The sequence below is a fragment of the Meles meles genome, chromosome 7 (assembly GCF_922984935.1).
Source record: "Meles meles chromosome 7, mMelMel3.1 paternal haplotype, whole genome shotgun sequence".
Lineage (NCBI taxonomy): Eukaryota > Metazoa > Chordata > Mammalia > Carnivora > Mustelidae > Meles > Meles meles.
Genome location: NC_060072.1, coordinates 71,345,103 through 71,366,409, shown reverse-complemented (window position 1 = coordinate 71,366,409; position 21,307 = coordinate 71,345,103). Strand labels below are relative to the sequence as shown.

The window sequence follows — 21,307 nt, the reverse complement described above, 5'->3', positions numbered from 1 at the left end:
CGAGCAAAAAATGTGCATGCGTGTGTGTGTGTGTTTATGTGGACATATTTTAATAGTAGCTAGGGCTTACGACAAAGGAGTTCTGGATTATTAATTTTCCTGTTATCCCACAATGTTGGTTTACTGAGACCCTAACTAAAACCCATATATTTTTGGCACTCACTTATGGATATAATGCAATGCCACTTACATAAAAAAGAGCTCTGTTCTATTTATAGATCAAATTATGGTGGTGTCTTTTTCTTGTTTTCTGAAAATGAGAAAAAATTTATAAGGGAATTTGGCATATGATAAGGATGGAAATGAAGGATTTTCAAATATTTTAATACTATCTCCCTAGGGAAAGAAGTTTGGATTGTTGCCTAATAAAGCTACTTTCTACTAGACTCCTACAATGAAACATAGGAGAGGCCCCAACTTGCCCTTGCTTCCTCTCACCATTAAGGGTGAAAGGAGATGAGAACGTCTAACTTGCTTTGAAAACGGACACTGGAAATCTCTAAAATTCCTATTTCCACATTCAAATATGTTGCTGGATATTCTTGCCACTTTCTTTAATTTCACTACTCTCTTTAGTTTTACCTATCGGAATAATTGTCATTATTTCCCGGATGCCACGGCAAAGGATAACAAATGTTAACCTACACTAATTGTCCCTATGGCTCTAACACTTCCCAAGGTATTTCCAGCTCAGAGAAACAAACACTCACATCGTAGCTTTTCACGTAAAAGGTAGAATAGGAATGACTGTCATTAACCTCTGTAGAACACAGCATGTCTCAGTTCCTCGTGGGTTCTTCCTGTGAGACTCGACTGGGTTTCCAGAAACCCACCAGGTCTTCTGATAATCCCCCGTACTGACCAGACATATAAAACTCTATTTTTCCTTATGGACTAAGATCATTTATCATGACAATGCACTTCTATGAATACAATTTAAGTTTATTAAGTATAACTCCTTTACTTCTGGATTCGCAGTCATACTATCTTTTAGGCAGAGGAAAATATAAAACTTCTCACAGGGAGATTAATTCTATTATGAGATGATCTCTTATTCCTGTTAATTGCATAACTATGAAGCCCATAATGACAGAAACTCTGGAAGATTTTGCAGGATGCTGATTCAAAGATTTAAGTAATTAATGATGAAAGATAACTTTAATATAATATAATATTATATTATAATATAATATAATATATTATAAAGAGTTCCCATTCTTTCCAATTCCAGAGACAACATTTCTAAAATCACTTGGACATCCAGTAAAATTACAGTAAACTTTCCACTAACATTCTTGGATACATGGAAATATGTATTCTTTAGGGCTACAAAGATCTTAATTGGAGGGTCTGGACAGAATTGCGCTCATCTCTGTGCTTGCTTTTTTGATTTACATATCTTTGTTTGCCCAATGAAATTGGCATTAGCAGAAGAATAAAAAGACCTACAAAGTCCGTAATACCAGGTGTCCTGAACATTTTTAAATGTAATTTTTGTTAAGTTGCCTGGATTCATAACACACTGCTTGCATGTCGTGGACAGTTTTTGTTCTTATCTCAATGAGGGGCATGCTAGGATGAAATTTTGTTACACGGTCATCCAAGCAAAACTAGACCTGTTTTTGCCAAATCATAGCGGGCAATAAAAAATTACAATAAGCTGCCTTTAGTACAGAAAACAGGGCTCTTAAAATTAAAAGGATCAACATCTCAACTTTTGGTTGAGGATCAGTGCAAGGAAACTCAAAAACAAAAAATCATCAGTTCTTTTTTGCTTTAACACAGTAATAGCTGTTTTCGACATTTACTTCACCTTGGTCTCTCCTGCATTGTTTCCCGACTTACCTGCAGTTGGAGCGGGCCTAAGCCTGGTGTTGCTGCGGCAGCAGCTGCCATGGTCGTGGGGATCAGCTGAACAGGGTAAGGGTCACCTAAGTAAGAGAATAATAGAGGTGTCAGCACCTTTTATCTACTCTCCACCTGCAAATTAAACTCGTGCATTCACTCTTTCCAAAAGCCTTCTTTTGTGTGCCTTGCTGGGGCCTAATGAAAAGCTCTATTGTGCAGCCTTTTACTAACACTCTTTTCACAATTCTGGCTGAGAGAGGAATGTGAATAAAAGGCACAAGCAATTAAGGCGGAAACCTCATCCTTTTTTCATGATGTATTTAGGAAAATGGGAGGAAAAAGTGTGCATTGATCAGAGGGCTGCACTTTGTCACACACACACACACACACACACACACATACACACACACACACACACACACAGAGTCTTGGTAGGAGCACACCAACTCTCAGCCCATTTAAATTGTTATTATAAAAGGAACTTAACTAAACTTAATTCTATTTTAGCAAACTAAAGATTTAAGCCAAATAGCTTATCTTTTGAATGCAATGTTATTGTCTCAATTCAAATATCCTCTTAAATAATGTCTTGTGGACAAATTCATAGCAAAGAAAACATTTTATGCATTTTTGTTTTACATAAAATACTGGAATCTTTATTATCCCAGAGATAAATGTTTCTAAAAACATACTATAAAGAAAACAGAAAATAGATGGTTTCTCCCTGAAGGGTTTCTGTTTGTGGTGATACCTGAAAACACAAAATCTTAGTAATTCAAAATTAAAATTTTAATACATGTGATCTATAAAGATATAGACACAAATATATATATATATATATATATATAGAGAGAGAGAGAGAGAGAGAGAGACATGTAGAAGATTATAGGGTATTTTTTTTAAAGATTTTATTTATTTGAGAGAGAGAGAATATGAGAAGGGAGAGGGTCAAAGGGAGAAGCAGACTCCCTGCGGAGCAAGGAGCTCAATGCAGGACTCAGTCCTGGGACTCCAGGATCATGACCTGAGCCAAAGGCAAACGCTTAATGGACTGGGCCACCCAGGCACCCTAAGGTATGTTTTTGATGCAAATTTTTTTCCCCACTTAGTAAAGAAGTACATGCACTTTTTGCATAGAGCTCAATGATATGCTAACAGATATGTACATTACTATTTGAAATATGACTGTAGTAAAAAATTAAAAAAAGTAATTATAAGAACAATTGTCTAATATACAAAACATATTGTTTTAGTAATCTAGCTTGTGAAAAACTTGTTCAATGTCAAATGTATGGAAAATACAATTGAAAATAACTCAGTGGATACTTTCATTCAAAAATATTGGTTGAGTATCTGCTATGTTTCAAGTACTGCTCCCAATACTAGAAATAGAGTTTTAAAGAAGACTAATATGCAGAGGTGTGTTTACTGGGTATTTAACGAAGCTTAAGATTTGGAGTTCTGGGAAAGACCCCTACCTATATTGTTTAAAGAATCATATGTTTTCATATTTGTCAGCTTTTTTACTTTGTTGTGATTTCTTTTTATAAATGAAAATTATTTTGTTTTTATAAATGAAAAGTATGTGTTTTTGAAAATTAAACACATATATAATTAAAATAATGATTATAAATAGATAATTATATATATTCTTAAAGAGGGCTCCCAAATTATATTTTTCAGGCTTCAAAATACCTGAATCCACCTCTGCTGATCTGGCCTTCCCAGAACTTACAGCTTAATGGGAGAAAAATAATAAATAAAGCTAATTCAAGGATTAGAAGAAAATACAATGACTATTAAGATAGGAAGTATATAACACTAGGCACTACCCGGTGGGTGCCCTAAACCTAGACTAAGAGGTCAAAGTTGGCCTCCAGGAAGAAGTTATGTTTAAGCTGAAATCTGAATCAAGTGAAAGCTAGCTAAACAAAGAAGAAAAGGAAGAGCTTTCCTGGAAGGAAAACAACTTTCATGAAGACCCCAGTCAAAACGGAGTGTTTTCCTTCATAGCCCCATATAACTGAAGTTTAGGGCACAGGCAAGGAAACAGAGGTAATTGGGACTAGAGAGGGAATCAGAGGTCAGATTATGTATTAGTGTTATAAACAATATTAAAGAATCTAAACTTCATTTTGTAGCATAAAAGAAACCAGGAACGTGGGGGAAAAATGGGTTGAGTAAAACCACTTGGCCTAGATGTTGGAAGTTAGAGTCAATAACAAAAAGATGCACAAGTCTTGGGATGCCTGGGTGGCTCAGTTGGTTAAGCATCTGCCTTCAGCTCGAGTCATGATCCCAGGGTCCTGGGAATCGAGTCCCACATTGGGCTCCTTGCTCGGCCGGGAGCCTGCTTCTCCCTCTGCCTTGTGCTAGTGCTCTCTCGATCACTCTCTCTGACAAATAAATAATTTTTTTAAAAAGATGCAAAACTCTGTACAACACATAATAATGGTCTGCACTAGGGTCGTGATATTGGGATGGAAAATGATGAGGAGAGTCAAGGGATAAAAAGAAGTGGAACTGAAAAACTTAATGATGGTTTACATATGAGAGTAAGAGAGGGCTCAAGGATGACTCTCACGTTTTTCACAGAATAGCTTCTGAGTGGTCCTGTTTGTTGGGTTTGCAAACATAAATGAGAAGCAAGATTGCAAGGTTGGGCCTGGTGGGGAAGGAGGAGGTGGGATGGTGTGGGGGGCGGTAAATAATTTTGTTTTGGACATTTTCAGTTTGAAATTATTATTAGATACCTGGGTAGAGATGTTGAGGCACTTGGTAAACATGTCAGGATTTTAGGGGAGAAATTCACATCAGAGACATAAATTTGAGACTGGTCAGCATATATCTGGAATTTAAAACTATAAACCCTCATGATACCATTTAGAAGTTAACTGTAGGTAAAATATAGGTCCAAGGATTGGATTGTGGAATATGCTAGTATTTATGGTCAGGGAGATTTATAGTCAGGCAACTAGAAGAAAAATGGAGGAGAAATTAAATTTGACTTTCTAGAAGCCAAGTAAGGAAAGATTTTCAGAAAGAGTGATTTTTTCAAAGTCTGGATTTAGTAATGTGGAAGTCATTGGTGACTTCAAAAAGGGCAATTTCAATAGGGTGGAGGGTGAGAAGGCTCAACAGAGTATGATTAAAAGAAAAAACTGAGGCAGGAAGTATAGATCTTTGCCTTTAAAACTGAAGTTCTTGAAGAATAGTGTTAGTATCATCCAGAAGTTCCTTAGAAATGTAGAATTTCAGATCCAACCTCAAATCTCTTAATGTAGGCACCCTCTAAGATGGAACCCCCAATGACTCCTACTTCTCTCCTTTTATTTATGTCCTTACGTAACCCTCTACCCTTGAACAGAAGCTCAAGTGATGAGAGATTACTTTTGAGATTAGCTGAACATGAAGACTGTGGCTTTGTCTTGTTTATCTTCTCCCTATCCCTACCATCTCTGTCTTGAACCAAACAACTGTGTTAAGATCTGCCCTACGGAGAGACTCACAGAGCAAAGGAACGATGTCTTCAGCCAATAGCAAGTAAAGAGATGGGGCCTGCCAACAACCAAAGGAGAAAGCTTGGAAGCAGATTCTCCCCCAAATCAAGCCTAGAGATGACTGTAGTCCAGGGTAACACCTTGATCCCAACTATGTGAAAGATCCCAACATGGCCATGTTCAAATAAATGTTGTTTTAAGCCACTACCTTTTGGGAGAATTTGTTAAAGGAGCAGCCATATATATACATTCTGAAAGAGAATTTAAATTTAACACGAGTCCCGGATGATTTTTACTTATTTGAGAAGAGCTGGAACAGACAATTCCACTGAGGTGTTTTGCAGTAGTTATTAAAGGACCTTCAATATCAAGAAAACCTTCCTTAAAAGGTATGTACTTGTAAAAATTATAGGATGCTTCTATGCCAGTGATAAAGATACAGTAAATGAGGGGAAAAAAACCTGATGATATAGGAGAGAGAGAGGACAACTGACAGATGTTACAATGAATAAGGTTTTATTTGTCATTTAGCATTTTTAATATTTAATCTAGAAGAGACTATCTGAATTTATAAAGTTTGGATGTATAAAAGCTGAATTTGTATTATATAAAGTAGCCAAAAATAACAAATATTAATGTATGACTATTAGAATAGGCAACTTAAATATGCTAAAACTATGTAATTTATTTATATTGCTTATTTAATCAATATAATCTTAAAATTAACTATAGCAATAGTATAGAGGCTCTGCTGTTCTTCACAGAGAAAATTCATTTTATATAATTTAGTTTCCCTGTTGTGAATAATCAATTCACCAGCACTTAAAACATCTATCATGTGACCAGAACTCTGCTAGGTTCTTTGGGAGACCAAACCAAACCAAACCAAACAAACAAACAAACAAAAAAACCACCTTGGTCTCTAGCTACCACATGGCCATCTTTTCTAATTCGGTGCTGCTTATTTGAGTAGTAGTGACCATCCATGAGCTTTGTACGAGTGAACAGAGAACTAATTCTAGGCTTCAGTCTTTAGAGAATAAAGGTGAAAATAAGAATAAACTTGGACTTGAAGATTTGCAGATGGAACGGGAACAGATGCTTTAGGTAGGGTGAACGGCATCAAAACCTGTGTATGACATGCAGAGGGAATGGAGAGAAATCTGCTTACCTGATAAGTAACAGAATGAATAAAGTAGAAGGAAAAGAGGCTGAAGTTAAGCAGCTGGGAAAATTTTCATACCCCAGACTGGAGGATATTTGGATACAACAAGGAAATTGATATGAAATGAAGTTTTAGCAAGTGTCATTAAAGAAGTTAGGTAATAGGAGGGTTTTAAAAATGACCCTGGATCTCTAACCTAAGTTGAGATTTTAACTAATGAGCTTTAAATGTACATATACTCAATTTGTTGTTAACCATTAGATGCTAGTAATCCAGAAGTGCCCAAAATACCTATGCAGGTGTTTGCTATCAATCCTAATGTGTGACTAAGTCTGTGTGTTCAAGGGTCAATTGTATACATAAGAATGAATAACTATTATGTTATACCCATCCTATATGTGTGGGTATAAGTGCATGTATATATATAGAACATTTATACATATGAATGAGTAACTATTACATTATATACATGCCATATTGTAAATGTATGTACGTATATAAAATATTTATACATATGAATGAATAACTATTCTGTTATACATATCCCATATTGCATATGTAGGCATAAATGATGTATATATATAAAACATTTATACCAGCTAAATAATTTTTTTTAAGATTTTATTTATTTGACAGAGATCACAAGTAGGCAGAGAGGCAGGCAGAGAGAGGAGGAAGCAGGCTCCCTGCTGAGCAGAGAGCCCAATGTGGGGCTCCATCCCAGGACCTTGAGATCATGACCTGAGCTGAAGGCAGAGGCTTTAACCCATTGAGTCACCCAGGCACCCCAGCTAAATAATTTTATATATGTGTTAGGGGCCGAGTTGTGCTCCCTCCCCCCAAATTAACATGTTGCAGTGCTAACCCCCATTATCTCAGAATGCTACTTTATCTGAAGATAAGCCTTTAAGAGGTAATTAAGGCAAATGAAGGTCATTCGGGTAGGCCCTGATTCAATATGACTACTGTTCCTATAAGAAGAAGAAATTAGGACACAGACAACACAGAGGACAACCATGTGAAGACAGAGGAGGAGAAGGTGGCCATCCGTCAAGGAAGGAAACCCCAGAATGAAATCCACCCCGTGGACACCTTGATCTTGGACTTCTAGCCTCCAGAACTTGTAAAAAAAATTTTTTTTGTTTGTAGGTCACTCAGTTTGTGGTATATTGTTATGGAAGCCCAAGCAAACTAATATGTTTCCCATACATGGGCACACATCGGTGTATTTGATGTTTAATTTTAAGTAAACTGGAGAAAACAAAAGACTGGCAGCAGGAATTAAAAGGACTGCAATAGCTATTATGTATCTTTAATCATATATACTTTCCAAGATATAATTATATAATCATAAACAGGATATCAACTGATTTTCAAAGGTTTGTGTCTAAGGAACTGTTCAATATACAAACATACATAATTTGAAGCATGTCTACCTTATTAACAATTTTTTAGGACCAGAACACCCAGAACTAGTTTGATTGAAATTTGCCCCAAGTTACTAAGTAAATACAAATACAGTAACTGTGAAAATGGCCAATATAGCAATTTAACTACCAATTAAATTCAAAATATATTATATGCATGTGCTTGTGTCTGAAGTGAACACAGAATCTATAAGACTTCTTTTTATTATTTTTTGAGATTTTATTTATTTATTTATTTATTTGACAGAGAGAGAGAGAGAATGTGAGAGAGAGCACAAAGAGGGGGAAGCTGCAGAGGGAAAGAGAGACACAGGCTCCCCTGTGTCCCAGGCAGGACCCTGGGATCATGACCTGAGCTTGACCAGCTGAGCCACCCAGGTGCCCCGAGAATCTATAAGACTTTAAAAAATAAGGTCAAGGATAGTTCTTAATGGCAAAATAGAAATTCAGACTTGCTGAGGAAAAAAAGGTCTTTTATTGAAGTAAATATTGTCATCTATTTGTGTCATCCCGTATTTAGCTGTACTAAAAAATTTTTACAACAGGTTTATTTTGTAAATACCTCATCAAGTACTTAGTAAAAATTAGATAATGGAAAATTTTGACTTTTAAAGTTCAACCGTGTGTAAGTTATTCAAATTGACTTTCAACTAGTTAAGAGTAATATCTTTTACTCTTTCCTAGGTTTTAACCATTTGAACAGTTTTTCCCTAAGCCTTTCCAAAATTAATTTGCTTCTTATTTCAAAGCCAAGTATGGAAAATTCTAGCTCAAAACAAATTTTTCAAAAAGTTGAGAAATATACTCAGGCATATTAGTCAATTGTTTTTAGAATGCCACCTATCTTATAGTGTCTATGGATATAAATGATAGAGCTAGTACTCAATAACCCAGTAACCCCTCAGAAAGCATATTAATTGCATTAGTGTTAAAGTAATGAATATTTAGATAATAATTATCCCCACTGACACTAAGAAGGATTTATTTCTATGATATATGACAAAGTAAGAAAAACAGTATTTTCCAACAAGGTTGTTTAGGCCGAGAAAGATTGTCAAAGCAAGTATATTCTTACCCTGGGTCAAGGACATACACCACAGAATTAATATAAATGTTCTGGGAAGTTTTATGGCTTCTCTTCACTGAAATAAGGAGATTCATTCCTTTATTAGCCCTCCATGGTTTTTTGTTTCTTTGTTTTGAGTTTTGCTTCCTTGACCAATACCAGATTGCCTTCTCTAGGTGCTGGGAAATGCAAAAATTAATATCCATACACACACACACAGACAACCCAGCCCTAGACGAGTTCCTGATCAAGTGAGGGGGATAAACATTTAAGCCAACCCAATGATACAATGAGCAAACTAGAAGATAGCGTAGAAGGTATTCTGGAAACCTCAGGAAAAGAAAAACTTAGAAATAGTGTCAGGAAGTGTTATCTTTTGAAATGTCTCTTTAAAAATGACAACATTTACTACCGCATTACCTTTCAGGACTATCTTACCACTACTTTCCATGTCTTCTATTTGCTAGAGGGTCCCACAGTAAGCATCGACCATTCAGTACTGATTTGGTCTAATTAATCGTCTACTCAGATTATGACTTAAAACACCCTGCTCTTACCATTCTAACTTCCAGGTGGAGGAAGCTCTGTAGGAATCTAAGAAAAAAATGAGGTCAAGAAGGACACTATGGATTGGACTCTGGAAGAAAGGTGTTTTCTTTCAGCTCATGGTCCAAAAGATGAATTGGTAGGTTCCTTCTCCTTGGAAGAAGCTCCCTGCCATTGATAGGACAGTGCTAACCATAACCACTATCCTTTACTGACCCCTACTTCTGGGGATATTTTAATATTCTCAGTGTATCTGATGCAGTAAGGGAAGGGTAAGCTCTATAGCTAAAGAAGTAGGTAGAACACATATCTTACAGGGTCTTGTGTTTCACTTTGAAGGCAATGTTAAGTCACTGAAAGATTTTAAGCAGGAAAGTGACATAGTCTGATTTGTGTTTTCTATAGATCAATTTTGTGGCAAGGGATAAGATAGATTGAAAGACGGAGAGACTGGAGACAAACAGACTTGTTAAATACCAATGCAGTAAATCAAGTGGTAAATGATAGTGGCCTAAACTAATCATAAGGGAAGAAGAGGAGGGAATGGATTGGGAGACAGACTTGATGACCAATTTGATGGGAGAAAAGAGATACAAGAGAAAAAAAAAGAAGAAAAAGTTACAGTATGAGCTTTTATTTTAACACACGGTTTAAAGAATGAATAATTTTTTAATGATTTTTTTTTAGATTTTATTTATTTATTTGACAGACAGATCACAAGTAGGCAGAGAGGCAGGCAGAGAAAGAGAGAGGAGGAAGCAGGCTCCCTGCAGAGCAGAGAGCCCGATGGGCTCGATCCCAGGACCCTGGGATCATGACTCGAGCCAAAGGCAGAGGCTTTAACCCACTGAGCCAACTAGGAGCCCCAAGAATGAATAATTTTTTACTCAAATAGTTATTCAGCGCTCCAACATCATTTTTTGAGTAATTCGTTATTCTCCTACTGATTTGAAATGTGGGCAACTAGTATTTGCTGACTTTTAGTACTCTACTAAAATGTTTTACATATATAAATATACATGTAATTTCTGTATATACGAACATATTTATGTGTGTGTATAAAATCCCATTTACTCTCCACAACTCAGTACTGCAGATTGATTATTATTCTCATTACACACACGCACACACACACACACACACACCACACACACACACACACACAAATGCTCAGGATCTCACAATTCATAAGTACGATAGACATTAGTACTTCAGAAAAAAAATATGTTTTAGAAAACATCATAGATGATTTTTAGAACATTATGCAAATACAGACTTCAATTTTCAAATAGGTATATTCTTATAGTGTTCGTTCAACTGATATGTATCTAATACTATGTGGAGCACACAAAGACATAAAAGGTATATAGTCCCTGCCTTCATGACACTTTTGATTACAAAAATAAGACATACAGACACCAAACGTGAAATAAAACAAAGTCACATGATTAAAATCAAATGAGAATGAGAAAGACAGTAATTACCAAAGAAAGGAAGGATTTATTGGAAGCCAAGTCACTGAAAAAAGACTTGGAGGAAGAAAGGGCTGGGCTTGGGTTCGGTCTTCAGTAAAACAGTAAGACTAGACAAGACAAAAGAAGTCCAAGGGCCGCAGTGCCTGGTGGGCGATAGATGTCAACATCCGCGGAATGAATTAATGGATGAGCTAAAAAGTCGGATGAGAGGAACCTCTGGTGGTTTTTCAGTTCCCCTAGCATATACAGGGTATATATAACACCCCTAAGTTGTCTCTTCTTACGTCCTCATGCTACTCAACTTGTCATGACTTGTTTTATAATTTTCTCTTAATATACAACTATTTATATCTTCGTGTACACCCTATTCTGTCTCTTGCGTCCCGGACTTCATCCAGGCTACTTTCTTCTGTTTGGAATGTTGTTTCTGTATTCCTCCACCCCGACAACTTATACAATTGCTTTGTGGTCCTTCAACCTCTGGAATTTGACTTAGGGGTCCCCACTCCACGAAACCTTTCCTGACATCTTCCACCTCTCTTATATTTGAATTCACTCCCTTTCCTCTGACATCTACTATTAAAATGGTAGGCATATGTCTGTCATATGACATCTCTCATTCTACCCAAATAAACTATGAGCATCCTGAAGGCATAGATTATGTCTTATCCATCTTTAAATCTCCAGTTCTCTGCACAGGAACTGTTAAAATGCACAGTTCTGTTAAAAACATACTACAGGCTGTTAAAATGTTTATTGACTGAATAAGGGAAGAAAAATTATTTAATTAAGAAATTAACAAATATCAAACACAGAGGACCACTCTTCCCATATCAAAAGCTTACAATTTAGTAGAAGAAACAGGTTGGGCAAATAATTATACAAATAAGGAACAAATTAATTTCTGTACAGGGTTTAATTCAAACATTAATGATGTGTTAGATCATGTACCAATGATACAAAAGTGCAATAGGAAGTAGACGGAAAGGGAAACATCGAGTTTGAGGATATAAGGAAATATGGACCCAGAAGAGGTGAAGAATCTTCTATTAAATATTTTCATTTATCAAATAATTCTTTTATAATATTCCATAATCTGTCTCTTTTGTAAATTTGGATTTAAAGTAATTTATATCTTGAATATTTAAAAGTAAATAATATTAATTTCTTAAATCTTAAAATACTTTCTGTTCACTAACAAGAAACCATTATTATGATGTCATTAAAGCACCTGAGCATGGTCAAGGTGTTTACCAGAAAAGACATTATATGTAAATGAATGAACAAAACCCAATCTTTCATCAATGTGATTGTTCAAATTACCTTAGACTTTCTGAAATCCAAGGGAGGTGAACTTTGCCTTTCATGGCAATAAGCTCAGCTATACCTCCTCCCTCCCCACCTTTTAGGTAAGTTAAATTTATAACAATTCCACTAAATCATCTTGTGGAATACAAGTTAAGAAGTTCAGAACAATTGATATGGCATACACAAGCTTAGATAAAGGGGTTTCCAACTGCAGAAAATTGTAAAACTGTAAAGCTTTTATTGATTTGATGGAATAGTATAAGACTTTAATACTTGAAACTTCTCATAAGGAATGCTAATAATATTTAATATTTTAGAATAAACTCTCATAAAATAAGTGATAAATATAAATATTTCATATGACTTTTATTTGAGAAAGTAAAATTAATAATTATCTCTTGTCTGACTAAATATCTATTTAAAGATTTTTTACTTATTTATTTGATAGACAGAAATCACAAGTAGGCAGAGAGGCAGGCAGAGAGAGAGGGGGAGACAGGCTCCCTGCTAAGCAGAGAGCCCGATGTGGGCCTTGATCCCAGGACCCTGAGTTCATGACCTGAGCTCAAGACAGAGGCTTTAACCCACTGAGCCAACCAGGCACCTCTAAATATCTATTTAAAAGAAGGTATTTTGAGGTAATTGTTAGTTCTTTACTGCTTTGTCACAGGCTAACTTTTTCAGGAAAGGATGTTTAAAAATAAGAAATATTTTTTTGTCTTTTAAATGGAGCATGGCAAATGAAAACTTTATTCTACTTAATTACTAGTTGTCCAGTTATCTAGAGATGATAAACTTTTTAAGAAGCGCCCCCCCAAAATAGGAAGACATTTCTGATTTAAAAAGATAGAGTATTCTTTCTTTACCTCTATGCCCATAAATTAAATGAATTCTATCTCTAATGAAAATTCCTGGGTTAATTATCTAAGAAATCTGAGTATCCCTGAAAAGGTGACAATGAATCAAAGAAATTTCCTTTTCCTCCTGTATTCCAGTATTTCTACTAAGGCATCACTTAAACCATTGCACCATAATTCATTTTAAGCTGCTTGAAGAGAATCATTAATTAGGGAACAGCGTCTGTATCTGAACCTACATTAGACAGCTGTGTCTACATTTTGCTTCTGTGTCTTATGAGGATATAAATGGCACAGAGAAAAGCACCCCAAATGATTCAGGCATGTGAAAGTGGTGATTTAGAAGGGGTGCATTGGTGTATGCCACTTAAGACCAAATCAAATGTTATTTCTCTTTTATTTTCCACTTTTGATAATAAGGTTTAGCAAGCACTTCATTTTTTGTCACCTTTTATAGTCTTTCCACTTTTCTCTCTATCATTGATGTCCTTCCTCCCGGAATGTATCCAGAGTCTGTGATCTGCAGGTTGAGAACAGGAAGTTTCCTAAACCCTGAAACAATATGACTATGAGCTACACATTTGGGATGACTTCTGGTTCAGAGCTTTCTACTAGAATGCTACATTTTAGACCTCTGAAAATTAAGAAATATTATGGAATGTCCCTCCCCTAAAAAATGAAAACCAAATAATGCAAAGGTCTTGGTCAGACGTATAGTGCCTAGAAACAAGTCCTGAATTCTTTTTATTAGGTCACATCCTAAATGTTCAAAACAGACTTATACATTTAATAAATAATAATTATATGTTATATTTATATAATAATTTAAATTCCTAAGAAATGCATACACTCTCCCACCTAGTTTTACAATCTCCTTATGAAGTGGGTAGGGCAGACATTAGTGCAGTTATCTTAAAGATTAAAAAGCTAAGGCACAAAGAAGAAAATGACTAAATGACTAGCCTAAGGGCACTGAATGATTGAAATGGGATTGTGACTACCGAGGTCTTTTGATATCTTGTTTAATTTTTTCCCTAACAGAATTTATTAAATCCAGACAATCAGTAGTTTTGGATTACAAGTCTCATTGATGCTTATTTATAGCTTGACTCATACCAGTCAATTTTCAAAGTTTTAGATCTTCCATTAACTAACTAGGAGGGCATCGGCATTTAGAGGCAATGTCTCATGAAAAATGTTCAAAAAGGAACAAGTAACTAAAAGTAAAATGCCATATACTGGGAATAGAACTGGCTACATGAAATATTCATTTGGGGCAAATATGAGCACACAAAATGTTTACCTTAGAATTATTTAACTGTAAATATTGTAGACAAAATTAAATATTCATTAGTGGCGAATGCAAATAAAATATGGTAATCCAGCTTAATGAGATATGATGCAAGATAAGTGAGACCTAAAAGCAGGAGAAAGAAAAGATGGACATGATTTTTTTTTGTATTTATAACATTTACCCTCACATACATTATATATTATGTAGTATGTATCAAATACATAGTATATATGTATCACAACATACATGTTACAACCTACAAATATGTTCACATCATACATATTACATATCGGTATCTACATATAAATAGATGTAAATATGTATGTCTCTTTATATCTATATCTAGATATATCTGTATTTCTGGGAAAATAAGTACCAAATTGTTAGCAGTGATAACCTCTGGGGAGTGGGATTATAGGAGTATATGATTGTAGACAGATAACTTTAAGTTTCTGTTTTCTTTTTTTTTTTTAAGTTTCTGTTTTCTATACTTATACATTGTTTGAGGTTTGTGTAGTCAGCAAGTGCTATCTTTAATATATTAGGAAAAAATGTGAAGGGTTGTTATGAGCTGACTATATAAATAGGCTTAAGAAAATACTCTTTGAACATAGAGCCAAAATAAATTATTAGGGAAATAGTACTATTTTAAAACCAGCTGTCATTCTCTCTGCTTCTGCACTTTCTGCTGCCTGGAATGGAGATACGGTAGCTGGGGAAGATATCCAAGACCATGAGACAGGAGCCATGCTTTGTGGAAGGTAATGTAATAAATAAATAAGAGAACACCCTGGGATCTACTATCACAGAGCTACCATGGGAGCAGTGTTTGGACTACTAGGTAAGTATCATTTTGGTCTTTTACAGTAGGTAAGCCTAATACAATGTCTAATTCCACATGGTATTCCAAGAGCATGACTTCTTCAGTCCTTGTGGAAAATAGGCATCTACCGTAGAGTTAGAATTAAATGCTCTCTTCCCCTGTTTTGTTAACAACTTTTCCTGCTTCCATATTTTCCCATCAACCTCATGACTAAAGTTTGCCTTCTAATGGAGTTTTTTACAGTGAAAGAGCATGCATCCTGGAGAAGAGAAACATCGTTATCACCGACAGTTACATTTATTCAAGTAAAATAATGCATTGCTCTCCTGGGCTCATACTTCTGTCTGATGACCTTAGTTTCAGCCTGCTACAGAGATGAGATTCCATGTTGGCTATGGCCAGAAAAATATGAATTTAGAATTCTGAGGGATAGGCTGGACAATGGAAAATTCATATATGGTCAACACCACCTTTTGAGGCCCCTTGGCTTAAAGCACAGTGTGTCATTCGCCAAACACTCATTCCCTTTGACAAATCTATATGATCAAGAATCAGGTCAAAAAGAAAATAGTGACCCAAATGGGTTTATCTTTCAATTGAATGGCATCCTCATGTTCTTTTTTTTTTTTTTTTTAAGATTTTAAGATTTTTTTTTTAAGATTTTATTTATTTATTTGTCAGAGAGAGTGAGCACAGGCAGACAGAGTGGCAGGCAGAGGCAGAGGGAGAAGCAGGCTCCCTGCTGAGCAAGGAGTCGATCCCAGGACGAGGGATCATGTCCTGAGCTGAAGGCAGCTGCTGAACCAACTGAGGCACCCAGGCGTCCCCATGCTCATGTTCTTAAGTGTTAAAAAAAAATAAATGAGGTGGATTAAAAGATTAAATATATATCTATAGTCTAGTAAAATCTAAGGAATTTATTGAAAAAAGGGCTTTTGCTTTTTTTGTTTGCTTGTATGTGTATTTTGTTGGTAGAGTGTGTGTGGGGGGAGGGCTGGATCAAACACTATTTACTAACATAGCTCAGTTATCATCTCACAGTTATGATGCTTAAAAATCAATTATATGTCCATGTTCTATAAACAATAAGGTACAATATAAGCTATTATTTTTATACCAGGTTATGACACTTTGTCACAATGAAGACATGTACATCTTCCCTTTCTCAGTTATGAATTTTGTAAAAGCATTATAAACTACCTTTTTTAAAAAAAACACATTTTATTGACCTGGAACATCTTTCCCACGAGAATTGGGGGGTGGCTGACACCATAAAATTGTGGAATGTTATATACATTTCTGCACTCAGTTCTTTTACTTTTTAATCATCTCATTTTTTTAAGCCACCAATCTTACTCCTTACAGGTAAGAATTTAAATCATTGGCTGTTTAGGTACAACAACAATTCTTTAAAAAAAATAGGTAAATATATATGTATATATTTACGTATATATTTTTACTGATAGTACTAATTACATAGATTTATATAATAAATATATAACAAATAATATATCATATCATATCATATCTATATTTACTAAGCTCTACAACAAAGCCAGGTTCACTCAAAGTCATTGGTTCATAAGACATTTCAGGGGAAGAGGGTAAAAAGAAGAGCAGGTCACAATAATTTTAAAACACACAAACACAGGAGCCCGAATATATGATTATAACTTCTTCTCTCTGCTTACGTACAAAGAACCTACAGTATGTGATCCTGACAACACATGTTTCCTATTTTGTCAGTTTGATAAAAGCGTACCATGTCAATGGTTTTTAGCTTGTGATTTGGTGATTGTTTCAGCACTGATTGTCAATGACCTATATGTCAGCTGACACAGTTAAATCAGAAATTAGCATGCAGTCTCCTAAAATGCCAGACACATGGACCCTTTACACAAGAGAGATATAATGGAACCCACATGATATCCCCATTAAACAATGAAACATGTGACATTAACCAAAAACAGGAACACAGCAGCAAATATGCCTGAGGAAGTTTATGGTATTTAACTCCTAAACATTAATTTATTGTGGTGTATGAGGAACTAATTAACTGAGAGTTTCCTTTTTTATTGGAAGCGGAAATACTGTTCAGAAAACTGATGAAGAATAAATACAGCATATTTTAAGTTTATTAAGCTTGGCTCATTGACTTCTATTTATTTTAGCTAATCTCATAAGGCAATTAAATATTTCAATCAGTAACTTTATATGGCTATTTTATTTAGCACATTTCTGAAAAATTAATCAACGTGTTAAAATGCGGAGAGAGTATGTGAATATATTTCCAGTTTCATACAGCCAAAATGATGACTAAATACATCTCCAGTCACATGATCTTTTCCAACATGAACTTTGATAAACATACAAAGGGAAAATGACAACAGAAAAGTTAAAGCTTGGTGATTGTGATGTAAATAGTTAAGGTTAAGTTTGTATCTACATGAGACAAATGGTTTCCTTCAGCACTGTAATACTTTTCTCTAAATAATTCTATTTTCCCAGTCAGAGGAAGCCTCGTTCAGGTGTGGCAGAATGAATGTGATCCTAGATAGGATATGCAAGGGAATTAATTGCCAAGTGCGGTTTCAGAATCCTTTTTTTTTTTTTTCCTTTTGAAACAGGATCTGTGTTTTGCTGGCACAATGCTAGGCACTACTTCATATATAATCCTGCTTAAGCTCTGTAACAATTCAGTAAAATGGGTGTTATTAATCCATATTATAGATAAGGAACTGAAGCTCAGTAAGCTGCCCAAGGACAATCAAAGTAGCAGAACAAGGCAAAACTTGATTCCAAGTCCATGTTCTCTCATTCCAAGTGCCTTTCAACTAGTAATTGCCTCCTTGACACTGGGTTAATTATATCAAAACAGACAAAACAACTAAATGCTTGAGATCATATAGACACGGGAATCAACTGGCATAGACAAATTAATCAAATTAATCAATTGCTTATCTGTACAATTAATCAATTAATCAAATTAATTGCTTATCGATATAATATTGTCCATAACCCGTAAGCACAAGTGGTTATAATATGATAGGTCAACACCAATAACTTTCTAGTTAAAAAGGTCATAATGGGTTTTTAAATGAGTATAGACTAGTCTAGGCCAAAAGTTTCTAAAATTTCTTGGATTCAGGCACCATCGGTGGCTCAATAATTTTTTCATGGCACCTGAGAGCAAAAGAAATACCTAAATGCTCCATCATTTTGTTAAGTAGTAAGGTCCAAACCTAAGGTAGTTTATATAGTGTCTGACAGATGTCTCTGTATTTTCCCTGAAATTTTAAAACATGCTGTATGCCCCTGTGGATTAGCAAAAGCACCCTAGTACCTTAGCACACAGTTCGGGAACCTTAGCACGAGGCATATGCCCATCTATGGGGAAAGATTCTATCTGGAGCTATGTGACACATTCAATTTGACACTTTGGACTAAACTCTTGAGCCAACTCTTTTACAACTGTTTGTTTTATACTGTATATAGAAAATGGGTTATTTTATTGGATTGCCTTCCTGTAGATGTTTTTTATTTCCACATAAAATGTGGTCCTGTCAAAAATTTCTAAGGCAGCTATTAGAATTATATGACTAGAAATTTTACACCCAAACAGAAAGGAGAGGGGCAGAGGACTGTAGTTATTAGTACAAAGAGAAACACCTATTCCTCTCATTTGTGCCTATAAACTACGTGTTCTGAAGGAACAGCATTTAACCTTGAGGGTGGGGTGCAAGGAGGCCATGTGTTACGGAAAGAGAACTGGAAATCGGAGTCAGTTGAAAGTGGTATTAACCAAACTTATGACTTTCAACCACCTTATCTCAAAAGTTTCTCTCAAGTTTAATATGCTAAAACCAACATACACATTCAAAATTATTTTGAATGTTGTTAGATTTTTTTTTCCATGATGAGCAAACACAAAAGTGGGTGCCTTCTTCCCAACATGAAACTATTGTGTAGGTGTCAAAAGGGTGTACATTTTATTTCAAAATTATCTACCTGAAACAAGTTTTGTGGTCCACAAGTTGGAGCCCTTTGTTAAGAGGTTACGATTTCAGTCAGATTTTTTAGCAGAGGCAAAGGGAGCATGTCCTAAGACTCTTCAACCACCCAAAGTGTATTTGAACCAATTCATTTGTACACCACTTATTTTATTATTCAGCATTTGAAGCTTATTTAGTTTTAAAATTTATTTCAAGAAATTTAACGACCGCTTTCTGATTAAAATGAGCAGGGACCTACAAATATAATTTAAAATTGGAATTTTGGGGGCACCTGGGTGGCTCAGTTGGTTGAATGTCAGACTTTTGATTTCAGCTCAGGTCATGATCTCAGGGTCCTGAGATAGAGCCCTGAGTCCAGTTCAGCATGGAGTCTGCTTAAGGTTCCTTCTCTCCCTCTCCCTCTGCCCTTCACCCCCACTCCACTTGGATGCACGCATGCACATGTGCTCTCTCTCTCAAAAAAAAAAGTGTGATTTTTAATTATGCAATATAAAAACTGGGGTGTGTCTACACATAGCAACTTAATTGAAAGTTTTCATAGAACCGTCAAGTTAAATATACAGATTATTTCATTAATTTCTTTCCTTGAATGAAATGGTCTGTGAATGGAGTTGATTGATCAAATCAGTGTTTTTACATAATTGTTTTCAAGTTATTACATATATTGAAAATACTCAATTTAATAATGCACCATTATTTTTACCTCCTTAGAAATTTGGAGGTATTTTCAGATATTAAGAAATAAGTAGGGGGGCACCTGGGTGGCTCAGTGGGTTAAAGCCTCTGCCTTCAGCTCAGGTCATGATCCCAGAGTCCTGGGATCAAGCCCTGCATCAGGCTCTCTGCTCAGCAGTGAGCCTGCTTCCTCCTCTCTCTCTGCCTGCCTCTCTGCCTATTTGTGATCTCTGTCTGTCAAATGAATAAATAAATAAATAAATAAATATTTTTTTAAAAAAAGAAAGAAAAAGTAAGTAGGAAAAGGAATAACTAGATATGGATCCATGAATAAGTGTGGTTTCATGTTTGATTTCATTAATAGCAAATGCCAGATGAGACTCTGAGATTCTGATAATACTACATCAATAATTGTGAATTTATTTACATATTCATTGATTAAGAGTGGACTACAACATTCTTTAAAGGTTCTTTTCTATCTGGACGGTTTGTTCTGAATTCTTCAGCTGTACTGCTATTAATTTACTCTTCTATTGTTTACTGACATTCATTCTAGCAGTTAAGAGAGAATCCGGCAACTCCATTCTGTGGTCCCCATTCCATGCCATATTTCTACCATTACATTTCTCAAAGAGAAAATATTATTATGTCCAACTGAAAGCTTCCTCCCTCTTTGGAAAACAGAAGATATTAACTCAATCGATGATGGTCAGGTTCCCCCAACTATTTTTTTTTTTTAAGATTTATTTATTTATTTTAGAGAGGGAAAATGAGAAAGCAGGGGGAGGGGCAGAGGAAGAAGGGGAGAGAGAGAATCCTGAAGCAGACTTCCTGCTGAGTACGGTGCCTGCCACCAGCAGCAGGGCTGGATCCCAGAACCCTGAGATCATGATCTGAGCCAAAATCAAGAGTTGGCCACTTCACCGAATGAGCCACCCAGCAGCCCCCAACTTATGTTTTTATTTCTTTTTTTTTTTCCCTGTTGAGAACATTTTAACTTTCTTATGTTGTTCCAGAGATTTTTTTTTTTACTTATTTTATCAAGTCACATAGTCTAAACAAAAAAAATTTATCATTGATACCTTCTTTGAGTGGATTGATGAAAAACATTTGAGTTCTTGATACCAACAAATACATGTTTCATATTTACTTGAAACTCATATCAAGATGAGTTGGTCAGCCTCTTTCATTGAGAACTCCCTAATAATACTCTAAAATAACTGATGAGCAGAGAAGTCACACATGGTGGACAGTAATAAGAAAGCCCATTAAAGAGAGATGGCAAGATTTGTGTCCTTCCCTGTCTCTGT

At 35.5% G+C, this 21,307-nt stretch overlaps 1 protein-coding gene across 5 annotated transcripts in view; it reads right to left on the bottom strand.

Annotated features, from left to right (window-relative positions):
* SOX5 (SRY-box transcription factor 5) overlaps positions 1-21,307 on the bottom strand; it is a 999,188-nt gene that overhangs the window by 108,522 nt on the left and 869,359 nt on the right. For all 5 annotated transcript variants that reach the window (XM_046013235.1, XM_046013233.1, XM_046013234.1 and 2 more), the window contains one exon: positions 1,846-1,931. In XM_046013235.1, coding sequence (XP_045869191.1) covers positions 1,846-1,931 — 86 coding nt within the window. The remainder of the gene's footprint in view (positions 1-1,845; positions 1,932-21,307) is intronic.